General features: G+C 35.6%; 5 protein-coding genes across 8 annotated transcripts; all 5 read right to left on the bottom strand.

The window, feature by feature from the left end:
* Positions 1 to 1,306: 1,306 nt before the first annotated feature.
* On the bottom strand, positions 1,307 to 7,212 carry LOC106360477 (myrosinase-binding protein 2-like). 2 transcript variants are annotated; one of them, XM_048738474.1, is made up of 9 exons: positions 7,146 to 7,212; positions 6,466 to 6,680; positions 5,905 to 6,366; positions 5,365 to 5,811; positions 4,267 to 4,903; positions 4,042 to 4,176; positions 3,189 to 3,691; positions 3,055 to 3,106; positions 1,307 to 1,638 (listed from the first exon to the last, which is right to left on the bottom strand). In XM_048738474.1, the coding sequence occupies exons 2-5, from the start codon at positions 6,664 to 6,666 to the stop codon at positions 4,298 to 4,300; spliced, it is 1,716 nt and encodes a 571-aa protein (XP_048594431.1). In that variant the 5' UTR covers positions 6,667 to 6,680; positions 7,146 to 7,212; the 3' UTR covers positions 1,307 to 1,638; positions 3,055 to 3,106; positions 3,189 to 3,691; positions 4,042 to 4,176; positions 4,267 to 4,297. The 2 variants fall into 2 exon arrangements, with proteins under 2 accessions (XP_048594431.1, XP_048594430.1); XM_048738473.1 differs by having other exon boundaries at positions 4,042 to 4,903.
* On the bottom strand, positions 1,842 to 2,732 carry LOC106358692 (glutathione S-transferase T3-like). The gene has a single exon (XM_022690837.2). The coding sequence runs from the start codon at positions 2,730 to 2,732 to the stop codon at positions 1,842 to 1,844; it is 891 nt and encodes a 296-aa protein (XP_022546558.2).
* Positions 7,213 to 11,841: 4,629 nt separating the features above from the next.
* Positions 11,842 to 16,310, bottom strand: LOC106360475 (myrosinase-binding protein 2-like). Of its 3 annotated transcripts, none has more exons than XM_013800076.3 (6): positions 16,103 to 16,310; positions 15,357 to 15,574; positions 14,773 to 15,234; positions 14,205 to 14,696; positions 13,386 to 14,114; positions 11,842 to 12,918 (listed from the first exon to the last, which is right to left on the bottom strand). In XM_013800076.3, the coding sequence occupies exons 2-6, from the start codon at positions 15,552 to 15,554 to the stop codon at positions 11,989 to 11,991; spliced, it is 2,811 nt and encodes a 936-aa protein (XP_013655530.2). In that variant the 5' UTR covers positions 15,555 to 15,574; positions 16,103 to 16,310; the 3' UTR covers positions 11,842 to 11,988. The 3 variants fall into 3 exon arrangements, with proteins under 3 accessions (XP_013655530.2, XP_048594429.1, XP_048594428.1); XM_048738472.1 differs by having other exon boundaries at positions 15,357 to 15,561; positions 16,103 to 16,194; XM_048738471.1 differs by having other exon boundaries at positions 15,357 to 15,709; positions 15,965 to 16,147.
* Positions 16,311 to 18,547: 2,237 nt separating this feature from the next.
* On the bottom strand, positions 18,548 to 19,711 carry LOC106358691. The gene has a single exon (XM_013798508.1). It carries the CDS (start codon positions 19,709 to 19,711, stop codon positions 18,548 to 18,550), a length of 1,164 nt encoding a protein of 387 aa, XP_013653962.1.
* Positions 19,712 to 22,064: 2,353 nt separating this feature from the next.
* LOC106360474 (myrosinase-binding protein 2) lies at positions 22,065 to 26,545 on the bottom strand. Its single transcript, XM_013800075.3, has 7 exons — positions 26,410 to 26,545; positions 25,964 to 26,181; positions 25,416 to 25,877; positions 24,884 to 25,336; positions 24,381 to 24,788; positions 23,567 to 24,298; positions 22,065 to 23,196 (listed from the first exon to the last, which is right to left on the bottom strand). The coding sequence occupies exons 2-7, from the start codon at positions 26,159 to 26,161 to the stop codon at positions 22,267 to 22,269; spliced, it is 3,183 nt and encodes a 1,060-aa protein (XP_013655529.1). The 5' UTR covers positions 26,162 to 26,181; positions 26,410 to 26,545; the 3' UTR covers positions 22,065 to 22,266.
* Positions 26,546 to 27,508: the final 963 nt, after the last annotated feature.

The raw sequence follows: 27,508 nt of genomic DNA, 5'->3' as shown, positions 1-27,508 counted from the left end.
ATCGCAAATCGAGCTTGCAAGACTCCAAAAGCCCGCTCTACATCTTTTCGGGTAGCTTCTTGAAATTTAGCAAATAATTGTTCCTGAGGACTTTGAGGGAGGGTGATAGATTGGATAAATGTTGACCATTTTGGATATATACCGTCTGTGAGGTAGTACGCCAACTTATACATGTGTCCGTTGACCATGTACTTTACCCTCGGAGCTTTACCTTGTAAAATGTCATCAAAAACAGGAGAGCGATCGAGTACATTAATATCGTTTAAGGTACCTGGAGGACCGAAGAAAGCGTGCCATATCCAAAGATCGTGTGAAGCTACAGCCTCTAAGACAATTGTCGGTTTTCCTGATCCACGTGAGTACTGTCCTTTCCAAGCAGTTGGGCAATTTTTCCACTCCCAATGCATACAGTCAATGCTCCCGACCATCCCAGGAAACCCTCGTGTCTCTCCAATATCGAGTAGTCGTTGAAGATCCTCTGGTGTGGGTCGTCGTAGATACTCCTCTCCAAATATATGTATTATTCCGTCAGTGAAATTATGTAAACATGAAAGTGCGGTGGTCTCACCAAGTCGGAGATATTCATCAACCGCGTCAGCCGCAGTACCATAAGCAAGCAGACGAATTGCTGCCGTGCATTTTTGAAGTGCAGAAAGACCGAGCCTCCCGGTTGCATCTCTTCGTTGCTGAAAGAATGAAAAGCACTCTGATAGGCTATGAACAAGACGCAAAAATAATTCCTTATTCATGCGGAAACGGCGTCTAAATTGATCAGACGAGAATGTCGCATCTTCGCTGAAGTAGTCATTCCATAAGCGCGCGTGTCCTCCTTCACGGTGTCGTTCTCTATAAGTACGTCTCCTTTGCGGGATGGTTTGATCCTCCACAATCTCGTTAAATATATCTTCTGTGTATTCCTCCAAAATTTCTTCCAGTCTTTCCTCCACTTCATCAGATGAAGATGACGACATATCTAAAAACATTCAATAAGTTAATCTAAAATCAACAACAACTGCTATTTTTAAAAAACATTTGAATTATGAAAATTTAATACACTTCTAAAAATGTAACAATTTTAGACAAGATAGCAACTTTATAAAAGCTACATCTATCCTTACAACACATGAATAAACATCAAGTTTGTTCACTAGATAAGGATAAACAAATGCCAAACCTATTTATGTATATGTCAAGTTTGAGTATATGTTAAGAGGTTATGAAACCTATTTATGTATTTGTCATTATAAAGAGAAGCAACGTCTGTTATCAAACCGGCTAATAAAATGTTAAACGGACAAAATTATAAAGAGAAGTAAGTAAATAGAATTGGAAATGTTACCAAAAGATAAACTGATCAAGTCGAATATTACAGAAAATGTTTCCAGAAGCAAGTCGAATATTACAGCAGCAAGGTCTTTCCTCCAAATATTACAAGAAGTAGCAGAAGATGTTTGATGATGAGGAGAGTAGGAGAACGAGATACATAGCAACAACAAAGGAGACTACTACTTTATACTACAGAAACTAGATAAAAGAAGGGCCCGTGACTTCAGACAACTTCACAACCCGTGACCATCTTCACAACCCGTGACCATCTTCACAACCCGTGACTACTGCTGGACCTGACTACTGCTGAACCTGAAAAGAAACACAAGAGTTGTTAGTGTTGAAGTGGAAAGAAACACATGTGAAATACCAACAAGATGTAATTACTCACAATCAACGACATAACTAAGTCCTAGCAAAAGAAACGAAATAGCTCACAACTCAATCAACAAGATAGGTAAGTCCTAGCAATAGAAACGAGATAGCTAACTATGGGAAGAAACAAAGACACAACCTCATAACATCTCAGCCATGAGTTTGAGTTGAAGGGATGTTTCCATCTCAGTGAGTGGCTCTTTTTTCCCAAGAAGACGTTCAAGGACCTTCTGTTTAGACAGCTTTTCTTTGATTTCCATGATTGCGTGTATCTTTGCCAAAGACTCTTCTTTACCACTCTTCTTCTTCTTAGATGCAGCTTTAGCAGCCTTGACCCCAATAGGTCTGCCCTCTGCTTCATTTCCTCCATCAGCCTCCACGTCTCCTTTGCGCTTTTCCTTTCCACATTCTTTAGGCCCATAGGTGGAGCACCATTTCTGGTCATGCCTCAGCTCCCTCCAGCAGTGATCCATGCTGAACTTGTAGTCGTTAGTTTTGAAGAAAATGTCTATGGCGGCTTTCATCACATCATCATCATTTTGGCCACTCCTCTGCTCCCTCAGAGCGGCGTCATAGCATCCAGCAAACTTGGATACGTCAGTGTTGATCCTACCCCAACGCTTCTTGCAGGAACAAACCTCTCTCGGTATTGTCCCAGCCAATTGCGGACTTGCGTTGTAGTAGTCGACAATGCGCTTCCAGAATGCACCAGCCCTCTGGTCATTACTTACGACAGCATCCTTACTGGTGTTAAGCCAAGCACCAATAAGGATTTTATCCTCCTTCGGAGTCCATTTTCTCCTCTCCTTAGGGTCGCCACCAGACTCGACAACAGGCTCGACAACTGACTCAGTAGGACCTTGGCTACCCAACCAAAAAGGTTCGGGTGAATCAAGGTCCACTGTAGTCTGAGATTGACTAAACAAGAGGTTTGTATAACTAGTTTTAGGATCCATGGTTTTGAGAATGTTCTGTGTCGCTCTAATAGCAACACATAGCCTTAAGTAGGCGACCTTTAACCTAAGATACATTTCAACCGAGCAGTTAGGAAGGTGGAAAGCAAAGTACTTGCATTCAACACCAATCAAATCAGACTAATAACACCTCTAAAACATTTAAAACAATCAAATCCTTGGCGGTAGGAAGGTAAAAAGCAAACTAGCATTTAAGCAAGCTAACTATAACTAGAATTTAACCAATCAAACTATAACTAGCATTTAACCAAGCTAATATTTTTAAAAAGTTAATTACATTCACAATTGCTCCGACAGAGTACTACTATTTTTGAAGTTATATTTATTATTAGACTACCAAAATACACTAGGATGAAACAGAGAGACGTAGCTGTAGTACCTTAATTATACAGACACGGAAGGGGCTCTGGTTTAATTCTTGGAAGCTCTTCCTGCAAATAAATGTGATCAAACAGTCAATAGTTTTTCAAAATTGAAAAAAGAAGAACAACAATTGCAAATATTCAAACTTACCAGACTGAAACATCACCGCCAAACCAACCAAGAGTAGTGCAGCGACCATTACACAGACGCGCAACGCAAAGCCATTTCTAAGCACTGCATTCTTCTTAGATAACTCACACACCACCTTTTGTAGCTTCATCAGCTTCTGGTCACACTCAAATGCTTGCTCCTTCACCAGCCTAAGCTGTGTCTGAACGTCTCTGAGCTCCTCCGTAACAGCTACATCCCACCACTTCCAGATGTGGCAGTCCCCATCGTTTACATTCTCGCAGGTCAGATACAAGCGCCCTGGATCTTTACGCGTGTAAGATGTTGCAACCACTGCATCAGAACCACAGTAGCATGTCGAAGGCATTCCATCATCAGCTTCGTCTCCATACACTTGATGCAAGATCCTACTGTCATCTTCAGCCTTGTACAATTCACATTCTGCTTCAAGAAGGTACGTCATGTCAAGCGACTCTGCTGAAGAAGAAGGCTGTGTATACGAATAATCTTGTCCCATTATGTCTCTGTAAACATGAAAGAAATCATGTAAGATTAAGCGAAGAAGATAAAGTGAGGAAGAAATCAAAGATCATTAGGGTAAGAACTGATTTAAGAAAACAAGACAAATGGTTTGAAACGAAAATCGTTTTCAAACTCAAACTACAAACCGATCTAAAACCCCCTTCTTTGAAACCCTAATTTCAAACGACCTTAAACCCCAAATCGATTGAAAACCCCCATCTTTGAAACCCTAATTTCAAACGTTTTTGTCCACAAATCGATTGAAAACACAAATCAGAACCCTACTTTCAGAGGAAAACAACATGTAACCTAATCTAAATCGAAAAAACAGCAAAAGAAAGCTTCAATTTACCTTCGTCAAAATCGATTAGAAATCGCCTTTTATCGCCTTTTCTCGACAGCTTTCTTTTTTTTTCTCTCCTTCGTCGAAAATGAATTTTTTTTTCCGTCCACACCAAAGACGAATGAATCTTCCGCCAATACCCACCTGCCACGTCGCCCAAGGTTCAGCTCCCTCGACCCCTTACTTACGGGTTGATCCTTAGATAATTATGCTGAAATATAGTTTTTATATTACCATTAACTTTGGTAATGACCCTTAAGAATCGCTAAGGACTTCCGTTGCGGTTGGTCTGAGAGTTTATGCCCTTCAGAGTCTTAAATGCAAGATGCGTTATAGTTTCTGTCTTCCAGCCATCAAGTTTTTCGTAGTAAGCTTTCACAGATGTGATGCCATCGTTTTGACCAACCTCGAATACCTCGGTTCCTCGAGATGTCCTTTGTCCGTGCTCTTGTGTTATTCTTCTACCGTCTTTTTCGTATTCAAACTTGATATATGATATATGGGAATTTCCTTGACCAACAGAAACTTTTCTTACATGATGAAAGGAACCATCGTCGAATGTTTCTTCACCCTTTCCTCCTACAGCTTCCACTTTGATGACAGAAGATGGAGAAGAGATTGGAGCTTGAGAAAAATGTGCACCGATGGCATCAATAGCATAGCCACCACGTCCATGGAATCCAACAAGCTTTCCTCCATTTTCGCCTTTGAACTCGAATTCTGTTCCCTTCATCTCCCCGACCAATGGAGAAGTAAAGCCTTTAGAAGTTGTAAAGTATAGTGATTTAACAAGCGTTGTATCGTAGTTGAAAATATGCTTGTAGCTTCCACCAACAGCTGTGATATATTCATTCGGATAATCCACAAAAAACTGCATTTCATTTTAATTAGAAACCGTTAATTAATAAACCAGTTTAATATTAACAAATTAAAAAGTGACAATTCTCTTAAATAGTAAAAAAGAATTTTAATCACAAAAAGCAAATAAAGAACAAAAAGCAAACTATCTTTAACATATAGGAGTAATACATTTAATACAAATAAATATTTAAACTATTTATCTTAAAATTTATTTTTAAATAAAATAAAGTTTTTATTCTTCTTTTCAATTTCTTTAATTATATAACCCTAAACTATAACTCCTAAATCCTAACTCTTAACCCATAAAATCCAAATTCTAAATCCTAAAACTTTAATCCTAAAAATATATGTATTTTATTGCATTTAGTTAATACTCTTTTAATAAATAATTTTTTTATGTATTTTGAGAAAAATATTTTAGTACCAATTTAGAGTTTATCTAATTAAAAACATATGATTATATATTTTGACCTCTTTTAGTTCTCCGCGCTTCGTCCCGTGATCACGGATTTCGTCTTTTCCTTCCTTTTCGTATTCGATTTTGATATAAGTTATACTGTATTCATCTGCTCCGACGGTTATTTTTTTCACACCGTCCATAATGCCATCGTCGAATGCGTTGCCCTTGTTACCACCGAGCGGTCCCATCTTTGTGGAAGCGGAAGCTTGAGTAGGAGCTGGGGTAGGAGCTGGATAAGGGCCAAAGTTTGCACCAAGAGCATCAATAACATCACCAGACCGGCCAGAAAACCCGATAAGCTTGAATTTTTTTTCTTCAAACACAAATTTTCTGCCAACCACATTGCCAAAGGCAGGGGAGGTTCTTCCTTTTGATGTTTTAAACCTAAGCGATGTAAGGTAACCATCGATGGTTCCCTCCACTACCGTAATATGTTCATTAGGATAATCCACCACAAACTGCAACCCAAATGTTTAAAAAATAAAAATAAATTTCATTAAACATACGACTATACATACAGTTGCACATATATTTATATTAACAACTAATACCTCCTGTGGAACCTCTTGCCTCTTCCCATGAGCATGTGGCACCATTCTTTGGCCTTTTGCATACTCAAACCTGAGAAAACTTATAAACCTTCCACCTAGTCCAACGAGTATTCTTCTAACACCATCGAAAGCGCCATCATCCCAAGCACTACCTCCATTCCCACCTTGGCGGTTAAAGTGCTTAAGAGGAGAGTTCACAGCGAAGAAGTGAGGTCCAATGGCATCAAGAGCTTGACCAGAACGTCCATGGAAACCTAGAAGCCTTCCACCATTTTTACCCTCCAGCATGAATTCTCTCCCAGCTGGATGTCCAAATGATGTCGTATAGCCGAGTATCGGAGAGGTCCTTCCACCGGAGGTTTTGAAGATTAACGATCTAATAAGAACGGTTCCATATCTCGGAACGTGTTCGTACCTTCCACCAACGGATGTGATATATTCACTCGGATAATCCACTGTGAACTGTATTTCATTTTCCGTTAGAAACAACAAATGTACAAGGCAATAAAGGTATGATAAGATAAGAACATATTGAAGAATAACAAAGCAAGGATCTATTACCTCTTGAAGTCCCCCGCGAATCGTTCCATGTTCACGGGTTTCAAAATTTCCGTCACTATTTTCGTACTCAATCTTCATATAAGAAACACAGTCCCAGTCTTTTCCGACAATTATTTTCCTCACGCCATCGAAAACACCATCGTCAAATGGGATGCCCATGTTGCCACCCATCGCTCCCACTCTTTCAGACATTGTGCCCATCTTGTAACGAAAACCTGAATAAAATTAATTTCTTCTTTCAAAAACACACTAACAAACATTGTTCCTGTCAAAACCTTCTCAGGTTCCATCGTTGGTAATAATTTTACAGGACAATGGCTATATGTCTTTATTAGTCTTTGACATGATTGTACATGCATACTTGTTTAGTCTTAGTCAGAGCACGTCCACTAAAAAATTCTTAATGTTGTGTATCTCACAAAAACTTTAAAAACTAGTATATTTAAATGAATTAAAAAATTTAAATGTTGAAGAATTTCTGATAAGAATCCCAACATTTAAAAACCTCAATAATTTAGTATAACTATTTTTTTCGTAATCGTGAGATACTCAATTAAGAACTTTTCCAATGAAATTGCTCCTATATACTTGAAAACAGGAAAACTATGAGGAACTTCTACTTACATATATAATGAAACACACACATATATATATATATATATAGAGAGAGAGAGAGAGACCTGCCTCTAGAGGATTGTGTTGAGTGATATGGGGATTATAAAAGCAGGAAAACTATGACGAACTTCTGCTAACATAGAGAGAGACATATCTATATATATAGAGAGAGAGACCTGACTCTTGAGGGATGTGTTAGTCTTAGGTCAAGAGGTGTGAGTGATATGGGATTATGAGTATCCTAATCCTTTTTTTGGTTATTTTCACACGTTACACATTATCGACCACACATCTCAGATATTTTCTCTTAATCATGTTTTACTTTTTAATATTTCTTTTTCTTCGTTATCGGCTGTTTTTCATAAGAAAATTTTCTAATTTAAAATTGAAAAATGCTTTTATTTTCCTTCAAATTCAATATTTCTTTTAGTAAGATTATTGTTTGCATTTAGAAAGATTATTGTTTGCATTTAGTAACCATCATAACAATTTTATTACTTTAAATCGGATTATTTAGTTTATAATTATTAACAATTACATGTAGAAATTTAACTGTAAAACTTATGATGTAGGTGATTTTTCTGTAGCTGTAAATTTATTGATGTAGAATCTTTTGTAAACACGTTTGTTGTAGTTAATTATATTGATCGTAACTGTAATGTTTTGCTGTTGATATATTAAAATCAATTAACATTGGAGATATGTGATGTATATACAAAATAATTATTTTATATCAATTAATTAATTTATATTAATAAGTAAAATATAAATTATCAAAATTTACTATTATTTATTTTAATATATACATGAAATTGATGTTATTTTAAAATTGATATTTTTATAAAATTATTAACAAGTTATTAAAATTATATAACATTTAATTTTGTTAATAAAAATTAATATCTAAATAGTAATAAATCGAATATATAATTATCTAGTTTATTTGGTATTAAATAAAAATTAATATCTAAATAGTAATAAATTAAATACATAATTATCTAATTTATTTGGTATTATACATGATTTTATCATTTTACATATGTTACAGTTTAAATAATAAAAATCCAGATTTTTCGATAATTTACATAAGAACATTTTTTTCTGTAGATTTAAAATAATGTTAAATCATTATTGTCAAAGATGGTATAGTTTTGATGTAGGATTTAAGAGCGAAAAATGATTGGTAAAATTTGATAATTTATAAATAAAAATAAAAACTCAGATAAAGGTTAACTAATCACCCACATTTATCGTTTGTAGTGCTTCTAAAAGTGCGGACAACTGTATGCATAAGTACATAATTGACCGATCTTGAGACTGGCCTAAAGAATAGGGTGTATGTTGCATACTTGCATGTAATACAGGTTGATCATCCAAGACAGCAAAATAATGTTTCTTTGTTTTATTTTGTGTCCGTTAGTCGACGCCACCTTTTTTTTTTTTGAAACTTACGTTAAGATACAAAGATGACCGGTTGAGTTATCACATTTTTCGATCACATTTTTTTTCTGAAACTTACGTTGAGATACAAAGATGACCGATTGAGTTATCACATTTTTCGATTATGCGAAATAAATCTAAAAATTTCATATATCATTCATAGACCGATGAAAGTTCGTGTTTACCTTCTTCAAACATCAAGTTATCCACTCGTTTGACCAAGATTCATCAAAATTGAGTAACTTCAATAAAATAATAATCTTGAAATCCAAAATTTTGAGTTTTAGGATTAAATGAGAGAGGAATTCAAGATAAATGATTTTTATGCGTAAGAAATGAGATAAAAGATGCATAAATTGATTTTTAGTGGTGGTTGTTGATATCGAAAAAAGTGATAATTTCATAAATAACTGATGAAGATAAATATTTTTGATTAAAATTAACATATTTGAAAAATAAAAATAAAAATAAAAATAAAATAAATAATGATATTTTTTCATGAATTAATTGAAATTTTAGGGTGAACATGACCAAAAAAGTCAAAATTCTAGGTTAATTTAAAAAGAAACCCTTCTTTAAAACCATAACTAAAAATAAGAAATTTCATCAGTAAAATCTATCAAATAAGATTTACAGCTATTTTATAAATAATTTATAGTAAAAATAAATGAACTGAGATACCATCTTTTATGATGGTATTTAAGTTATCTTTAATATTTGTTTTAAATTTAGTTTCATTTTAATTTTTTTTAATGTGGAAAAAGATTCATTGGAAGCCAAAATTTGAAATAATGTCAATATTAACTTTTCATTTCTATAGAAAACCACATTTGAGAATCAAAAAAAGAAATATATAACATTTTATATAATTGGAAAAATTTGGAATTACAGATCATAAAAATATATTTCAATTTCTTCAGGTCTATTTAAGATCGTATCATTTTATTTTTGAAAGATGTAAATCAAATAACTTTTCTTCAATTGTTTTCTCTTTTTCTCTCATTTTTCATTACTAAATACATATATCTTACTAAATTTTCGATAGACTTTTAATTTTATTTTTAAATTCCACCAAAATCACTCAAACATCTTCATAATCCACCTACAGGCCACCAATTCTAAGAAAAAATAAAATCCAATACACCCCATATGGGATTTAGTTTTCTACACTTTGATTTTTTAAAATTCCTGAAAATCTTGGTCACACATATGCACAAAAAAAATATTCCATAAGATATCAAGAAGTTTGCTGAAAAATAATGTAGAAAGAATGGAAAATGTCAAAGAGTGAAATACTATACCTTCAATAGTTTTACAATCAACATTTCTGAAAATGGTGTTCAACATGAAAGAAGTAAGCATATTCAAGCAAGGTGTCATTTGCTTAATACCCTAATTAATTCTTTTAAACAAGTACAAATCTGTGTGGAAAGTAAAGTAAGAAATAAGAAGCTAAGTGTTTTAGAAAATAACGTGTAGGAAGCTTTGGATCAACTCAGACCGGGGGGGAACAAAGAATATGAGATGGAGATTATAAGCACATCTTCACATTAGCCTAAATAATAATAGAAAAAGAGAGATGTCGACACATTTGGATTACAAAACTAGATTTTGATCACAGTGGCGGATCTAGAATACATTTTTATCCGGGGCAAAGATGAAAACTATTAGCAGAAAATAATATGTGAGCAGGGGCGTAACAAATTTTTGTAAAAAAATTACACTGAATTTGAAAATTTCATCGGGGGCAACTGCCTCTCTCTTACTTCATGTGGCTCCGCCACTGTTTGATCAGCATGGCTGATAGAACAATAAATTTCTACCAAACCCTAAAAACAGAATTAAATTTAATTTCTCTGAAAGATTTCTTTTGGTAAAATTTTCGTTGAAAAGTTATTCCAAATAAATGAATACTAGAGTTGACAAAAAAAATAATATTAGATTTTGATTTAGACTTTAAAAGCGTGGATATTCATTCTCTTTGATTATTTTTATAAATTTTGCAAAAAGCTATTTGTTTTGATTAGATCGAATATCATATGAAACTTTAAATGATTATATTGATTTGCAAAATTACCAAATATTAAGTATATGAACTTATTACGTTTAAGTTATTGCAAGGTAAAATAATAAAAAGTAAAGAAACCACTTACTATACGTTCCTTAACGTGAACTCAATTTTTTTTTTCTTTGCCAGAGCATTGAACTGTCTTAAGATCACTCAAGTCCATGACCTATCCAATAACATCTAAATAACCAAAACATCTTAAGTGTATATGCAAGTTTTATGTAAAAAGAAAATCTGACGCGGGAAATTTAAGAAAACAAAAAATTATCAATAAAGAAGCACATTTGTGTTCAACTTTGTATTGTTTGGAAATAAACCAGACTAAGAAAGATGTCGTCATTTTGCAGAGTTGACGGAGTGATACCAGTGTGGTGTACGAAAGTCAACTTGTATGGATAGTTGGTGGACCTGTACATACCCGAAGCAGCACTGATGGATAAATTTTCAATATTCCTCCACGCTTCAACTTCGCCAGCTGCCCAAAGTAAGTCTTTGAACATGAAATATGTATTTTAGTTCCCTTCAAAATAAGATTAGAAATCGAAAGTTGAGTTTATATAGTATATGAAATTAGGAAATGAAAGTTAAATGATGCGTATAAGAAGAAAACTTACATATGCATCATACAATATGAGTTCAAGAGTTTCAGTACAATATACTTTAAGAAACAATCTCTAAACAATAAACTCAAAACAATAAACTAAATATATAGCTACTATAAATAATCTAAACAAGAATTATAATGTTTATCATTTTTTTTTTGTCAGCAAAAAAAATGTTCATATATTTGTTTATTTGAAATTAATAAGTTATGTACAAATGTTGCAATATTTAAATATAATTTTAATTAATTATAACTGTCATACAATATGTACAAAAACATATACTGTTATATAATAATATTGAAAATTTAAATTTAAATATTATTGTATAATTACACAATATAAAACCAAATATATAACATAACTAATTAATTTATAACATAAACAAAAAAAAATCCATATAAGTTATATGAAATTTCTTTTGTTGCTGTCACTGATGACTGTGAATATATATTCAAACTAAAAAAAAAGCAGAAAACCAACTAATCAAACATCTAATATATTAACATAGCATAATTATTTTATTTAGTTGATTTTGTAAATCAACCAAAAAAAGAAAAGAAATCTAATCCGCGTTCGTATTCAAGTTATCCAGTAAAACTGATATGATTGTTTGTAGCAGTAAAATAAAATGATTTACACACACATACATTATTTGAAAACCCAGTTATACTCTTATTGATTGGATTTATTTCATAAAGACCAAACACACGGAAAATGTAGACATTTTTAAAACACACAAGCAAATGATGTCTTAAAACTCACAAACCCCACCAAACCACTGAACGGTCTTAACTCTTAAGCAGAGTCTACTCCATAGAAAAAGATGTCTTCATAACGACCGTTGGTTGGAGCTTTCCCTCCATGCATCAACAACCCTCTTTTCCCATCAATGGACGCAGTTGTGGATGCGATCCATCCACGAGGGCTATGACCTTCCTCAAGTTTCTCCCACAACAAACTTTCAGTGTCCAACACGAAAGTTCCACCGGCCAATTTCCCGGGACCTAAATGAGCCTTTGGGTCCATCTCAATCTCACCTCCAGATATAATTATATATTTCCCCACAACCGCCAGTGCAAACACGCTTCTCGCCCATGGCTTTTCACCCCTTGTTTCCACTTTAGTCCACTTTCTTTCAACTAGATCAAAGCAATGAACATCATCCACTTCATCCCCAATAAATCCATACACAACCCAAATTTTCCCTTGCACAACCGCGAGCCCTGCTCCACCTCTCCCTTTGCAAGACTCTCCTGGGTTCGGAAGCTCGGTCCACTTCTGATCAATGATGTTGTAAGCATGAAGTGTGTTGACACGTACTGTAGTACTCACTCCACCAAAGACATAGATGTTCTTGTTATCGGCAGCCATCGAATGGAAGCTACGCGGCGCAGGTCCTTTATTGACGTGAGTTATGAGTTTCCACTCGCTTTTAACCGTATCATAAGAGTAGAAGCCGTTGTAGTTACGGTGGCCATCGCGGCCACCGAAGACATAGAGTGTAGTGCCGATGGCTACCATGCAAACGCCTAAGCAAGGGAGCTCAGGAACGTCACCGTCTGGATCAGCGACTGACCATCTGTGAGTCTTGAAATCGAAGAAGTAGAGGTGTCGATCGATGTGAAAATTTGGAGTTAGCTCTCCTCCAAAAGCGTACATTTTGTTTCCAACCATTGCAATAGCGTGGGAACATCTTGGTCCAGGAGTCTTTCCTTTTTGCTCCACCTAATAATAAGAGTAACCACATGTTTCATAACACAATTAACATCACGGTTACACATGAAAAAAATAATCTTGTTCACGAGGAGTATGCAAAGAATAGAGAAAGCAAACAAAAATCTATTCTAATTTTTGAACCAAAATAGACATGACCAAAAATAAACATATATATATACTGAGTACATGTTATAATAACACCTATAATTTTCATATAGACAAATAATGAACAAATACCGCTATCTATAAAGACAAATGGGACAAAAATCTATTCTACATTTCTAAACAAGAATCAACATTTTCGAACTGTTACATTTTTTCTTTTAATAAGAACACTATTTACTTTCATACCATATAATCAAAAGCCGAATTGATCGAACCGAATGAAAAGTGAAATCTCCATAATGAAATGATTGAAAAAAAAACAGAATATGGAACCAAACCGATCTGTACATTCATCCATACTACGTACGTACCTGAATCCACTTGCCATGCAACATCGTCCGAGGAGAAGCCGAAATATAGGCTCCAATAGAATGAAGAACGTCCGTCGAACTTCCATGAAAGCCGGTGATTTTGCCACCTTCGAGTAATGACAAATTCGCTGAGGTCATTCCAAACGGCTGAGAGGTGATGCCCTTCAGTGTCTTGAATGTAAGAGACGTTATTATTTCTGCCTTCGAGCCATAGAGTTTATCGTAGTAAACTTTCACAGATGTGATGTCGTCGCCTTGACCAACCTCGAACTCCTCTGTTCCTAGAGATGTCTTTTGTCCGTGCTCGTGTGTCACAATTCTGCCGTCTTTCTCGTATTCGAACTTGATATAGGACACACCAGAATTGCCTTGACCAACAAAAACTTTTCTTACATGATCAAAAGAACCATCGTCGAATGTTACTTCACCCTTTCCTCCTACAGCTTCCACTTTGATGAGAGAAGATGAAGAAGAGGTTGTAGCTTGAGCAAAATGTGCACCGATGGCATCAATAGCATAGCCACCACGTCCATGGAATCCAACAAGCTTTCCTCCATTTTCGCCTTTGAACTCGAACTCTGTTCCCTTCATCTCACCGAACAATGGAGACGTAAATCCTTTGGAGGTTGTGAAGTATAGCGATTTAATAAGCGTTGTATCATAGTTGAAAATATGCTTGTAGCTTCCACCAACGGCTGTGATATATTCATTCGGATAGGCCACCGAAAACTGTATTTTCATTTTAAGTTCAAAACACCACGAGTTAATAGTGAACTAACTGAATGTTAACAAATTAAAAACATATGATTATATTTTGACCTCTTTTAGCTCCCCACGATTTGTCCCATGTTCACGTATCTCTACTTTTCCATCCTTTTCGTATTCGATCTTGATATAAGTTATACTGTACTCATCTGCTGCGATGATTATTTTCTTCACACCATCCAAAATGCCATCGTCGAATGTGTTTCCTTTGTTACCTCCGAGCGGTCCCATCTTTGTGGTGGTGGTGGGCGCTGGAGTTGGAGCTGGAGCTGGAGTTGGAGTTGGAGCAGGAGTTGGAGCTGGAGGTGGAGGTGGAGGTGGAAGAGGGGCAAAATGTGCGCCAATAGCATCGATAGCGTCACCGGACCGACCACAAAACCCGACAAGCTTGAAATCTTTTTCCTCGAACACAAATTTCCTACCAGCCACATTGCCAAAAGCAGGGGAAGTTCTTCCTTTTGATGTCTTAAACTTAAGCGATGTAAGATAGCCATCGATGGTTCCCTCCACTGACGTAATATGTTCATTAGGATAATCTACCACAAACTGCAACCAAAAAATATATTTTTAAGAAATCTCAATAAACACGAAATTAAGCAAATTGTATATCAACAATTAATACCTCCTGTGGAACCTCTTGTCTCTTCCCATGAGCATGTGGCACCATTCCTTGGCCTTTTGCATACTCAAACCTCACATAACTCACAAATTTACCACCACGGCCAACAAGTATTTTTCTAACACCGTCAAAAGCGCCATCGTCCCAAGCACTCCCTCCGTTCCCACCTTGACGGTTATAGTGCTTAAGAGGGGATTTCACAGCGAAGAAGTGAGGACCAATGGCATCAAGAGCTTGACCAGAACGTCCATGGAAACCTAGAAGCTTTCCACCATCTTTACCCTCTAGCAAGAATTCTCTCCCATCTGGATTTCCAAACAACGTCGTATGACCGAGTATGGGAGAGGTCCTTCCATATGAGGTTTTGAAGCGTAAAGATTTGATCAGCACTGTTCCATAGCTTAAAACATGTTCGTAGCTTCCACCAACAGATGTGATATATTCGTTCGGATAATCCACCGTGAACTAGATTTCATTTTCCATTAGAAACAACAAATGTACAAGGTTCAGTAAAAAAAAACAAATGTACAAGGCAGTAAAGGTAACATACTGAAGAATAACAAAGCCAGGATCTATTAGACTATTACCTCTTGAAGTTCTCCACGAATGGTTCCATGTTCACGGGTTTCAAATTTTCCATCCTTTTCGTACTCAATCTTGATATAAGAAACACTGTGGAAGTCTTTTCCCACAGTTATTTTCTTCACACCATCGAAGACACCATCGTCAAATGGTCCGCCTTTGTTACCACCGACCGCTCCCACTTTTTCAGACATTGTTTCCATCTTCTAACTTCAACGAAAACCTTTAAAAATAAAACTCTTCTTTCAAAAACACACTAACTAACAGCAAAAATGATGCAAGACAGGAAACAGAAGTAACACAAACTCTGTTTATATATGACTAAAGAAAAATGAAGTAAATGTCTCCTTTAAAATATTTTTTTTTTTTTTTTTTTTTTGATAATCCAGGGGTTCCCCACTTACGTGGGTCATTCCCCTGGGCCCGGTTAGGCAGCGGTCCACTTCACCCGGGAGGGCTTTACCTGGGCTGGGGACAAGGCCCAACACCCAGTACCGCATTTGATGACAGAATGGGTAGTTCGCCTCCGCTTGGCGTCGAACCCGTGAGCATGACAATTGGCCCACAAGGTCCTTACCAAGTGAGCTACCACATCCCGTCTCCTTTAAAATATTGTTTCCATTGAAATATCATTTTTCAGGCTCCATTACGGGGAATATTTTAATATGTCTCCTATTAGTCTTTGACATGATTGAATTCACATACATAAAAGAGGAAACTTGTACTAACAGAGAGAGATAAAGAGAGAAACCTGAGACTCGAGGGTGTTAATCTTAGATTAAAAGCTGCGAGTGAGAGTGATATGTGATTATGAGCGCTGAGTAGTGCCTATTTATACTCGATGTCGCTTCTTTTGTTTTGACGTGTTTCACCCGTCACATTTAAACTAAAAAATATCACCCGCACACGTTACACACCATCGACCATACATTTCAGATTTTTCTTTTGATTTTGTAGGCCAGTATTATTAATTTGCCTTTAAAATGTATTATTTTTGGAAAATAATTTAACCGACTACATGAGTTATAAATATCACATAGTTCCACATCTAAAAAATATTGATCTAGACAAATTTTAATGTATCAATAACCACGAACCACATGGCTTATGTAACGATATGTATCAACTAACATATGTTATATAGATAACACTCTCTTTTTTTTGAAACACATCATGGATTTAACATGATTACCAAAAAAGTTTTTTTGGCATTTGGTCGTATGATTATAATGTTAACTAAATAACATATGTTAGTTGATATATGTCATCATGTTAATCATATATTTTATATAGCTAAAGACACATTAATATAATATAAATGTATGTTTATGTGATAGCATATAGTTAGTGTGCCTTAGAATCACTTTTCATTTGTTTTTTTTTTCGCTATCATCAAATGTTGTTTATTAGTTCATATGAAAATTTTATAACTTAAGATTGAAAACCTGTTTTTATTTTCCTGTCATTCATATTTTTTGATATGGTATTTAGGAAGATCATTATTTACATTTAATAACACCATAAAATTGCTATTATTTTTGAATCCGATTAATTAAAATGTGTAATTATTATTACTTGTTTGTAGTGCTTTTAAGAGTGTGGTGAAAAATCTGTTGGTCACTTTATGCATTATTACATTATTGGCTCACTTTAGATTAACCTGAATAATAGTGTGTATGTTGCATGTATGTACAGGTTGATCATGCAGGACAGGAAGATTGTTTCTTGGATCAAATATTATAACTAACATGAGTCAATTTTATGCTCTTTAATTACGTTTTTGTTTCTTTTAGATCACGTTTTTTTCTTGGATCAAATATTATAACTAATTAATACCAGTCAATTTTGTGTCCTTTAATCACGTTTTTTGTTTCTTTTAAATCACGTTAAAATAGAAAGATGGCTGGTTGAGTTATCATCATCACTACAACGGGCTCTAGCATAAGAAGTTCTGCAAATTTTGTTTAAATATCACTCCTCTTAAACGGCACCAACGATTTTGGACTATATTATCCTATTTTCCGACTGGCAGTTTACCACTACATAATCATTGTATACGTTTACTATATTATAATCAAAACCGTTAGCCAGAAGAACAAACAAAAAAAAAATGAAGAAAAAACCTGTAATGTGAACAGCCACTAAAAAGCACGGACGCGATTGCAAATTAGGGCCCTACCCTTACATGTGAACTAGTATCATTTAACGATAGGGAAAAGTAACTGAAGGAAATCGGTTACAAATGACATAAACGTGAGAGAAATGATCTACAACTCCAAGTGGAGGTAGTTAAAAACCTTTAAAAGGACATGAATCCGATATCCAAAAATAAAAGAAACAAGACCTCATGTATTCTCTAGGGGGATATGGTTTTATGCAATTTAAATTAAAAAATTTCCTGAAAATCTTGATCATACATGCACAAAAATATTCTAGAAATATATCAAGTAGTTTGGCTGAAAAAATTATCTAAGATAATTTTGAAATTGTTCAGGGTGAAGATACTATTCTTTACCGTGCCAGGAAAATTACAATCAAATTGTCTGAGAATCTTGTGCTACATGAAAGTAGTAAGCACAACCCCCATAAGAATCCATCACATCATTCAGTCTGTTGACAAACTAGTGGTGAGGTTCTACTCCTAATAGTACCTAACCAAATTAAATATTATTATTTTCATTAACATGTCATTATCAAAATAAAATTTAAACAAAATAAAAAAACTAAGACAATAAGAAAATGACATGTAAACAAAAGATTCTCAGCATTTTTGATGGGATATTTCAAAGAACAGTTTTTTCCATTTCACCATCTCTCTTCGTTATTCAATATATTTTATTTTTATATTGGCAAGAAACTACTTGAGAGACCCTCCCTGAAGGTGCTCTCATAGGTTTGAGAGATGGGAGGAAACTCATTAGATGTTATGGAAGCTTGGTTTGCATCACGTAGATGGTAAAAATTATAAATTCTACATCAATGCCTCCCCAATATCTACATAAATGTCTTAGAATATCTTTGAAACATAGCTACATCCATTACAATCTTTTTTATATTTAACTGAATTCTACATTTTTAAAAGATAAAAGAAAGAATGGAATAAGAATATTCAAGTAAGGTGTCACTTTTACGCTATTTGGTGAATGAAAGAATACTTTTTTTTTTGAACGACGATTGTATTAATAAAGAAAAGTGATTATCTTGAAATGGAGGCACAGAGAGCCTGTTTTGCAAGTGAATCAGCAGTAGAGTTGTCCTTACGCGAAATGTAAATAAAGCAGATAGAAGAAAAACAACAAGCGAGTTCATAGATATCTTGGAGGATTCCTACAAGCTCCTTGATTAGTTCTTTCTTGTTGATGACTCTGATTAGAACTTGAGAGTCTGAATTAACCTGTAGATCATTGATGCCCATGTTGCGAGCCTCCACTAGAGCTTGACGAATGGCTAGAGCTTCTGCCATAATTGGGGATCCCACAAACTCTTCAAATCTGGTGCCATGGGCGAAAGCCGTTCTCTGTGTATCAGAGAATACCCAACCCAACCCTGCACCGCGGTGTGAGACATTCCAGGCAGCATCGGTGAAAACCTTTATGCTGGATTCAACTTGTTGTTGTCGCAGACATCCTGTAGTGGCCATAGTGCTATCTTTATCTCGCCCTTTCTCAGTAATTTGTGCTCCTTGCCATTCTCTTGCTTCTGAAATAGCTATTGACAACGTTTTCTCTGGGGAGATTGTTCTGTTCTCAAAAATCTTCTTATTCCTAGTTGTCCATAACGCCCAGCTTATCCAAGTGAAAAGGTTTGCTTCCACAATACCCGAGGGTGGCAGGCATATGAGCTTCTTTGAAGAGGTTAGGCAGTCTGCAAAACTAGTATTGGTGGAGGGGATTGCATGTGTGCTGATGGGGGCAAGTTCCCAGAGTTTTCTCGCGAAGGAGCAAGACACAAACAGGTGATGCGCAGTTTCTTTGTCGCCGCAGTGGACACAAGCTATGTTTTCTCTCATTCCTCTTTTCTCTAGGTTTTCACCAAGAGGAAGGGCTCCTTGTAGGACTTTCCACAGAAAAACCTGAATTTTGGGGGAACATGCTGCTTTCCAAACCGTGTTGTTCCAGTCGAATAGGTTCTGCCCTCCAGTCGGGGTTTGCATCTCTGTCGCTTGAGTTTCCGCAGCATGATACCCTGTTTTTGTAGTATAGATTCCACTTTTGGTGAGGGTCCATATAATCTTGTCTGGCGCGCAACCCTTTCCCGGTTTGATGCTAAGAATCTTCTCCGCTTCATGGGGGAGAAGCCGCTGTACCGCTTCTCTGTTCCACTCCTTGGTTTGTTGATCGATCAACTCTGACACCAACATATTCTGGTCAATACAACTTGCATGAAAGAATACAACTTGAATGTTACCCCACACAAAACAGTTATCAGTATCATGACAAAAACCTTTTTCCACTGAATTTTCATTAAAACAGAAACAAACCATACAAAGGAGGAATTTGAGGGTCATAAGCAGAGATAATACACAACTTGAACATTTTAAGCCGACGAGTTTGCACAAAAACTCTCGGAGACAAAACCGAATGGACAACGAATCAGAGCCAAAAGCTAGCAGATTGAGAGTCAATCTTTAGAAACTGATATCTTATGAATTTGCATGATTTTAACCATCATTTTGTGTACATATTGATCATATATATCACTATTTAGGCATATTTAGGCTTCATTGCATTGTATATGTCTATATCAGATGTTGGAGATATTTGTTGGTGAGTTTGAAGACATTTGAGGGGTTTTGAGTCAAAAGGGTGAAAGAGAAACATATATGAAGATCTTAAAGATATTTTTTGAAACTCATCTTTTGGAACAACATGAAAAATTGAATTAGCTTTCCAATGGAAATGGTTTCAAGTCATTTGGAGCCGTAAGGAAGAAGTTATAATCTATCTACTGAAGGCATATCAACACTGAGCGACTTCATCAAGTCGCTAGGACATCATGCGAGTCCTCCTAGCGATGTGCGTAGCGACCAGGAGTGGTCGCTACGAGAAGACCATGAACGAGACTAAAAACAACCAATTATCATAGCGATCCCGGTGTAGTGACATGGAGAAGTCGCTAGGACGATTTGCGAGTCTCCCTAGCAACATGTGTACGTTGGTACGAGTTCTAAGAAGCTAGAATATTTTTAAGTGTTGTAGCGACCAGACCATAGCGACAAGAGCAGGTCGCTACAGACGAAAAGACCCAACCTTTTATGGGTCAACCAGGTTTTTTGGGTTGACCCAACTAGTTTTTTAGGTTTATATAAATACTTGTTAGACTTAATTATTAGACTTTATCTCATTTTCTCTCAAGACTTTGTCTAATCTTGTAAAAGCTTGAACTTTTTTGATAATTTAAGGAAGTATTTCATCTTATATTTGGGTTTTCTTACTCATTAACATGATTAGCCTTGATCCTTACATGAGTTTAAGGTTTCTCATGGAGATTAGTGAGTAGTCACCTTGTGACTCATGGGTTAGGTGGATTAGGGTGATTAGGTGGATATTTAGGACGTTTCTTGCTTGAGTAGCATTGTTCTATGCTTGTTAGGTGTTCTTAATGCTTGATTTGACTTGATCATCCTCATCTTGATATTTAGCTATTTTATGCCTGAAAAGTGTTTGTTAAAATGGTTGCATGAACTTAATATTGCTCTAGTTTGAATAACCAAAGGGATTTGATTTAGTATCTCTAGATGGTTAGTAGACTTGAACATAATGCATGCTTGAAAGATTTGAACCAATGGGAAAGAATGTTTAACTCATGATTGCATAGGGATCTCTACCTTGGGAAATGATGATCTTTATTAGTGTTCTAGACCTATAGACATGTTGATTGCTTTGTTTGAACATCCTAGATTGAACCTTGATCACATTATATCAATTATCCTTACCCATGGATTTATCCTTAGCATTTGATTGAAAGTTTCATTCTTGCGCTTGTTTCTTGATTAGATTTGAGATCACCTTGTTTATATTTCTAGGATATTAGGTTGTTACAATCATCCATCTTCTTGTTTCCTTAGATTATGAAAGTTTGTGTATTCTTAGTGTTATAGATCATTAGTTCTTTATGGACTCGATCCTAAAATGCTACAATGACATATCATTCGATTATGGTATTGTTGGAACATCAGATTAATTGGCATGTGGTAAAAATAGCAATCAGAAACAAACTAAAGCAACCAATCTAGCTAATTCAATCAGGAAACAGATCATAAACCAAGAACAACAAAACATCATAGGAGCAGGAAAAGGTACAGAGACAGTAGCTTAAATTTTCTCAAAACGTAAGGGAATTATGAGAAAAATATAGCTTGGATATTGCTCATAAAAAAAAAAAACTAAATCATGACAATGATAGTAGCTTGAATTTTTTCAAAACTTAAGGGAAGCATGTTAATAGTACCGCTTGAATACTTGTCTACACAAAAACAGTTATCAATATCATAAAGTTTCTCAGAGACTAATACAGTTTGAGTATTGCTCTACACAAAAACATTTATCAATATAATGACCAAGACATATGTTTGAAGTAGTTTCTCAAAACCTAAGGGAAGTATGAGATTAATACAGTTTGAATACTGCTCTAGACAAAAACAGGTATGAGATATCATGACAAAGACAGTAAGTAAAATGTTTCAGTTTAGGGGAGAAAAATACTGCTATGAATTATTGCAAACATCTTTTTATTTATTCACATACATATATTATTTGAAATCGCATTTATGCTCTTATTCATACAAACCAAACACCCAGAAAATTACATTATTAGAACACACAAGCAGGTAGTAGTAGCTCTTAACTTTCAAGTCTCACAAGTCACAAACCAGACCCTCCCCATGATGCACCAAACTCACCAACACGAGCGGTCTTATGCAGAGTCTACGCCATAGAAATAGATGTCCTCATAACGACCATTGGTCGGAGCCTTCCCTCCATACATCAACAGCCCCTTTTTCCCATCAATGGATGCAGTCGTGGATGCGATCCAACCACGAGGGCTATGACCTTCCTCAAGTTTCTCCCAGACCAAACTCTCAGTGTCCAACACAAAAGCCCCACCGGTCAATGACCCCGGACCCAAATGAGCCTTTACGTCCATCTCGATCTCACCTCCGGATATAATTATGTATTTCCCAACGACAGCTAGTGCAAACACGCTTCTCGCCCACGGCTTTTCACCCCTTGTTTCCACTTTAGTCCACTTACTTTCAACTGGATCAAAGCAATGAACATCTTCGACTTCTTCCCCAATAAACCCATAAACAACCCAAATCTTCCCTTGCACAACCGCAAGCCCCGCTCCACCTCTCCCATTGCAAGACTCTCCTGGATTCGGAAGCTCAGTCCACTTTTGATCAACGATGTTGTAAGCATGAAGTGTGTTGACACGTTCCTTAGTAGTCACTCCACCAAAGATATAAATATTATTGCCATCAGCAGCCATCGAGTGGAAGCTACGCGGTGCAGGTCCATTGTTGACGTGAGTTATAAGTTTCCACTCGCTTTTAACCGTGTCGTAAGAGTAGAAGCCATTGTAATTACGGAGGCCGTCGCGGCCACCAAAGACATAGAGTGTAGTGCCGATCGCTACCATGCAAACGCCTAAGCAAGGGAGCTCAGGAACATCACCGTCTGGATCAGCGAGCGACCATCTGTGAGTCTCGAAATCGAAAAAGTAGAGGTCTCGATCGATGTGAAAATTTGGCTTTAACTCTCCTCCAAAAGCGTACATTTTGTTTCCAACCATTGCTATAGCGTGAGAACATCTTGGTCCAGGAGTCTGTCCATTTTGCTCCACCTAGTAACAATAGTCACCACATGTTTAATAACACAATTAGTGTCACGGTTACAAATGAAACAATAAATTTTTTTTTCACGAGTATTATTACTACGCACTAGGTCTAAGAATATGTCTATGAATATACAAATCGAATTGAAAATTTGTTACTAAAGTACCTATAAGAAAACTTGATATAATACAAAAAAATTTCAAACTATTATATTTTGTAACAAAATAATATTTACTTTTATGTCTTAAAATTAAAAGACGAACTGATTGATTTCTACTGAAATATGAAATATCCTAACCGAATGATCGAAAAAATTGAATATGTCTAACCATACCGATCCGTATAGCCACCGTATATTCATCGATACTACGTACGTACCTGGATCCACTTGCCATGCAACATGGTCGGCGGAGAAGCCGAAATATAAGCTCCGATAGAATGAAGAACGTCCGTCGAGCTTCCATGAAAACCAGTAATTTTGCCACCTTCAAGCAAAGACAATTTTGTATTCTCATTTACAATAACAGGGGTCTTTCCAAACGGCTGAGAGTTTATGCCCTTCAGAGTCTTGAATGCAAGATACGTTATAGTTTCTGTCTTCGAGCCATCGAGTGTTTCGTAGTAAGCTTTCACAGATGTGATGTCATCGTCTTGACCTACCTCGAACACCTCCGTTTCTTGAGATGTCTTTTGTCCGTGCTCCTGTGTCACTATTCTGCCGTCTTTTTCGTAGTCGAACTTGACATAAGCTATACCGGAATCGCCTTTACCAACAAAAACTTTTCTTACATGATTAAAAGCACCGTCGTCAAATGTTTCTCCACCCTTTCCTCCTATAGCTTCCACTTTGTCGGGAGAAGAGGAACGGGATAGTACAAAGTACGTTCCAGGAGATATGAGATTCAAGTCAGGGAACTTCTGAACGCCGATGATCTTCTTACCCTTGACTTGGAGAGAAAATGGTCTACCAGTATCCTCAGAAAACTTATATCCAAAGAAATCAGAACCTTTCGTATCGGTTTTAAACTTAATTCCTTGAGAAACATTGTAAGAATTATACCAACTCTCGACAGAAACGAGACACTCATCAGGAGGATTGCTTATAACAATCTGGAGAAATTACATGGAAAACTTAGATAAAAATGTGAGTAGTTAATGTATAAATAAAATTTGTTGTAAATATGTAACGCACCGTTGAAATGAGATTTTTACCCTTCACACCATGAAGAAACACTTCCTTTGTCACTCCGTTTTCTACATTATAGAAATTGATTTCCTCAATTCCTTCATTACCCGATGTAATGTAGACCTTGGACAACTTGTTGGGAGGAGTTGGTATAGAAGAGTTTGGAGCTGGAGCAAAATGTACACCAATGGCATCAATAGCATAACCACCACGTCCATGGAATCCAACAAGATTTCCTCCATTTTCATCTTTGAACTCGAATTCTGTTCCCTTTACCTCACCAAATAATGGAGAGGTTAATCCTTTGGAAGTTGTGAAGTACAGTGATGTAATAAGTGTTGTATCATAGTTGAAAATATGCTTGTAGCTTCCACCAACGGCTATGATATATTCATTCGGATAAGCCACCGAAAACTGTATTTCATTTAAATTAAAAAACACTAATTAATAGTGAACCAATTGTATATTAACAAAAATATATTAAAAACATATGTTCTTATATATCTGACCTCTTTTAGCTCCCCTCGATTTGTCCCGTGCTCACGGACTTCAAGTTTTCCATCATTTTCGTATTCGATCTTGATATAAGTTATACTGTATTCATCTGCTCCAATGGTTACTTTCTTCACACCATCCAAAACACCATCGTCAAATGTGTTTCCCTTGTCACCACCTAGCGGTCCCATCTTTGAGGTAGCGGGATCCGGAGTAGGAGCTGGAGCTGGAGGTGGAGGTGGAAGAGGCGCAAAATGTGCACCAAGAGCATCGATAGCATCACCGGACCGACCACAAAACCCGACTAGCTTGAAATCTTTTTCCTCGAACACAAATTTTCTACCAACCACATTGCCAAAAGCAGGGGAGGTTCTTCCTTTTGATGTCTTAAACCTTAGCGATGTAAGGTAGCCATCGATGGTTCCCTCCACTAACGTAATTTGCTCATTAGGGTAATCCACCACGAACTGCAATATTTTTTTTCCCTTTTAATAAAAAAATTCAACAAGCACAAAACTACACATATTTTATATCAACAATTAATACCTCTTGTGGAGCCTCTTGTTTCTTCCCATGAGCATGTGGCACCATTCCTTGACCTTTTGCATACTCGAACCTGACATAACTCACAAATTTACTACCTCGTCCAACAAGTATTTTTCTAACACCGTCGTAAGCGCCATCATCCCAAGCACTCCCTCCATTCCCACCTTGAAGGTTAAAGTGCTTAAGAGGAGACTTGACAGAGAAAAAGTGAGCTCCAATGGCATCAAGAGCTTGACCAGAACGTCCATGGAAACCAAGAAGCCTTCCACCATTTTTACCCTCGAGCATGAATTCTCTCCCAGCTGGGTGTCCAAATAAGGTGGTATGACCGAATATCGGAGAGGTCCTTTTATAGGAGGTTTTGAAGATTAAAGATCTGATAAGCACTGTTCCATAGCATAAAACAAGTTCGTAGCTTCCACCAACAGATGTGATATATTCGTTCGGATAATCCACCGTGAACTAGATTATATTTTCCATTAGAAACAAAAAATGTGCAAGGCAGTAAAGGTAACATACTGAAAAATAACGAAGCCAGGATCTATTACCTCTTGAAGTTCTCCACGAATCGTTCCATGTTCACGGGTTTCAAATTTTCCGTCCTTTTCGTACTCAATCTTGATATAAGAAACACTGTTGAAGTCTTTTCCGACAATTATTTTCTTCACACCATCGAAAACACCATCGTCAAATGGTCCGCCCTTGTTACCACCCACCGCTCCCACTTTTTCAGACATTGTGTTCATCTTCTAACTTCAACGAAAACCTGGGGAAACAATGAAATTCTTCTTTCAAAACACACTAACAAACAGAAGTAACTCTGTTTTTATATATATCACTAAAGAAAAAAAGACGAAAATGTCTCCTTTTAATTAATGTTTCTATTATTGGGAATAATTTTACAGGACAATGTATATATGTCTCCTTTTACTTAAAACAGAACAATCAGGAAACTTGTACTAACATATAGTGAGATAGAGGGAGAAGGAGAGACCTGACTCTTGAGGGTTGTGTTACTCTTAGACTACGAGATGTGAGTGAGAGTAATATGAGAGGTGTTAATCTCTATTTATACACTCCACGTAAATATTTACTTCTTTATTTTAATTATTTGCTTATACTTCTTCACGCAAACATTTAAACCAAAAGAATATATATCATCTTCACACGTTATACACACTATTACATCTCAGATTATTCCTTTTTCTGTCCTGACATTATTGTTGCTTTTTAATATTTCATTTTTTTTTAATTTCATTTTTTGCTATCATCGAAGGTTGTTTTTTTTTTGGTAAAATCGAAGGTTGTTTTAGTTCACCTGAAAATTTCCTGATTTAAGATCGAAAAACCTGTTTCTTTTTCCTTGGCATCCATAATATTTATACTAGGGTATTTAGAAAATCATCATTTGCGTTTAATAAACACCATAACAATTTGCGCTCTAAGCAAACGTAATAACAACTGTCATTGATCTATTTAACTAACTTTGAATTGATTTAGATTTATAATTAGGAAGAATTATTATTAATTGTTGTAGTGTTTATGAGGTGGAGACAAATAAACGTCACTTTATGCATAGGTAAATTCTTTGTTCGAAAACTATTTGGGGCATTAGTGTGTGGTCCACCCTAAAGTAAAAGTGAGAAAAATAAGAAATATTCTGAATATTATTATTTTTGTACATTTTATGTATAATAAATATCTTTGTGTAAAAATACATCATAAATATATAATATAATATCTTAAGATTCATAAAATACTAAATTAAATCATAAAACATAAGTGTTACTTTTTCCAGTTGAGCTATTAAAATATAATGATTACTTTTTCAATTGGACTATAAATTATCATGTATCAATTTTATTAAAATAGAATACTATATAGAATTAATCTTGCATCTACGTGATAAATTAAAAAAATGTGTCATTAACAACTATGTAAAATTAATATTTCATTAAGTATTTTTTATCATATTAATATTGGACATAAAACAGTCTGAATATTTAAATATTTCCAAAATTAAATAACTGAAAATATATTCCATTTCAATAAAATATTTCAATGTATTTAAATATATATTACTGTAATTTGTT

The sequence above is a fragment of the Brassica napus genome, chromosome A8, assembly GCF_020379485.1.
Source record: "Brassica napus cultivar Da-Ae chromosome A8, Da-Ae, whole genome shotgun sequence".
Classification (NCBI taxonomy): domain Eukaryota; kingdom Viridiplantae; phylum Streptophyta; class Magnoliopsida; order Brassicales; family Brassicaceae; genus Brassica; species Brassica napus.
This window is presented reverse-complemented; position numbering and strand designations above follow the sequence as displayed.

Excerpts from the sequence above, each read along its gene's own strand:
- LOC106358692 (XM_022690837.2), bottom strand. The coding sequence starts at position 2,732 with ATGTATCTTAGGTTAAAGGTCGCCTACTTAAGGCTATGTGTTGCTATT.
- LOC106360477 (XM_048738473.1), bottom strand. The coding sequence starts at position 6,666 with ATGGGCACAATGTCTGAAAGAGTGGGAGCGATGGGTGGCAACATGGGC. Across the intron at positions 5,812-5,904 it reads GGCAAGAGGTTCCACAGGAG|TTTGTGGTGGATTATCCTAA; the intron begins GTATTAGTTGTT and ends TTTGGGTTGCAG. Across the intron at positions 4,904-5,364 it reads AGCGCGGAGAACTAAAAGAG|TTTTTTGTGGATTATCCGAA; the intron begins GTCAAAATATAT and ends AATGAAATGCAG.
- LOC106360475 (XM_013800076.3), bottom strand. The coding sequence starts at position 15,554 with ATGGAAACAATGTCTGAAAAAGTGGGAGCGGTCGGTGGTAACAAAGGC. Across the intron at positions 15,235-15,356 it reads TTCGTGGAGAACTTCAAGAG|TTCACGGTGGATTATCCGAA; the intron begins GTAATAGTCTAA and ends AATGAAATCTAG. Across the intron at positions 12,919-13,385 it reads TGCATGGCAAGTGGATTCAG|GTGGAGCAAAAAGGAAAGAC; the intron begins GTACGTACGTAG and ends TCTTATTATTAG.
- LOC106358691 (XM_013798508.1), bottom strand. The coding sequence starts at position 19,711 with ATGTTGGTGTCAGAGTTGATCGATCAACAAACCAAGGAGTGGAACAGA.
- LOC106360474 (XM_013800075.3), bottom strand. The coding sequence starts at position 26,161 with ATGAACACAATGTCTGAAAAAGTGGGAGCGGTGGGTGGTAACAAGGGC. Across the intron at positions 25,337-25,415 it reads AACAAGAGGCTCCACAAGAG|TTCGTGGTGGATTACCCTAA; the intron begins GTATTAATTGTT and ends AAAATATTGCAG. Across the intron at positions 24,789-24,883 it reads ATCGAGGGGAGCTAAAAGAG|TTTTCGGTGGCTTATCCGAA; the intron begins GTCAGATATATA and ends AATGAAATACAG.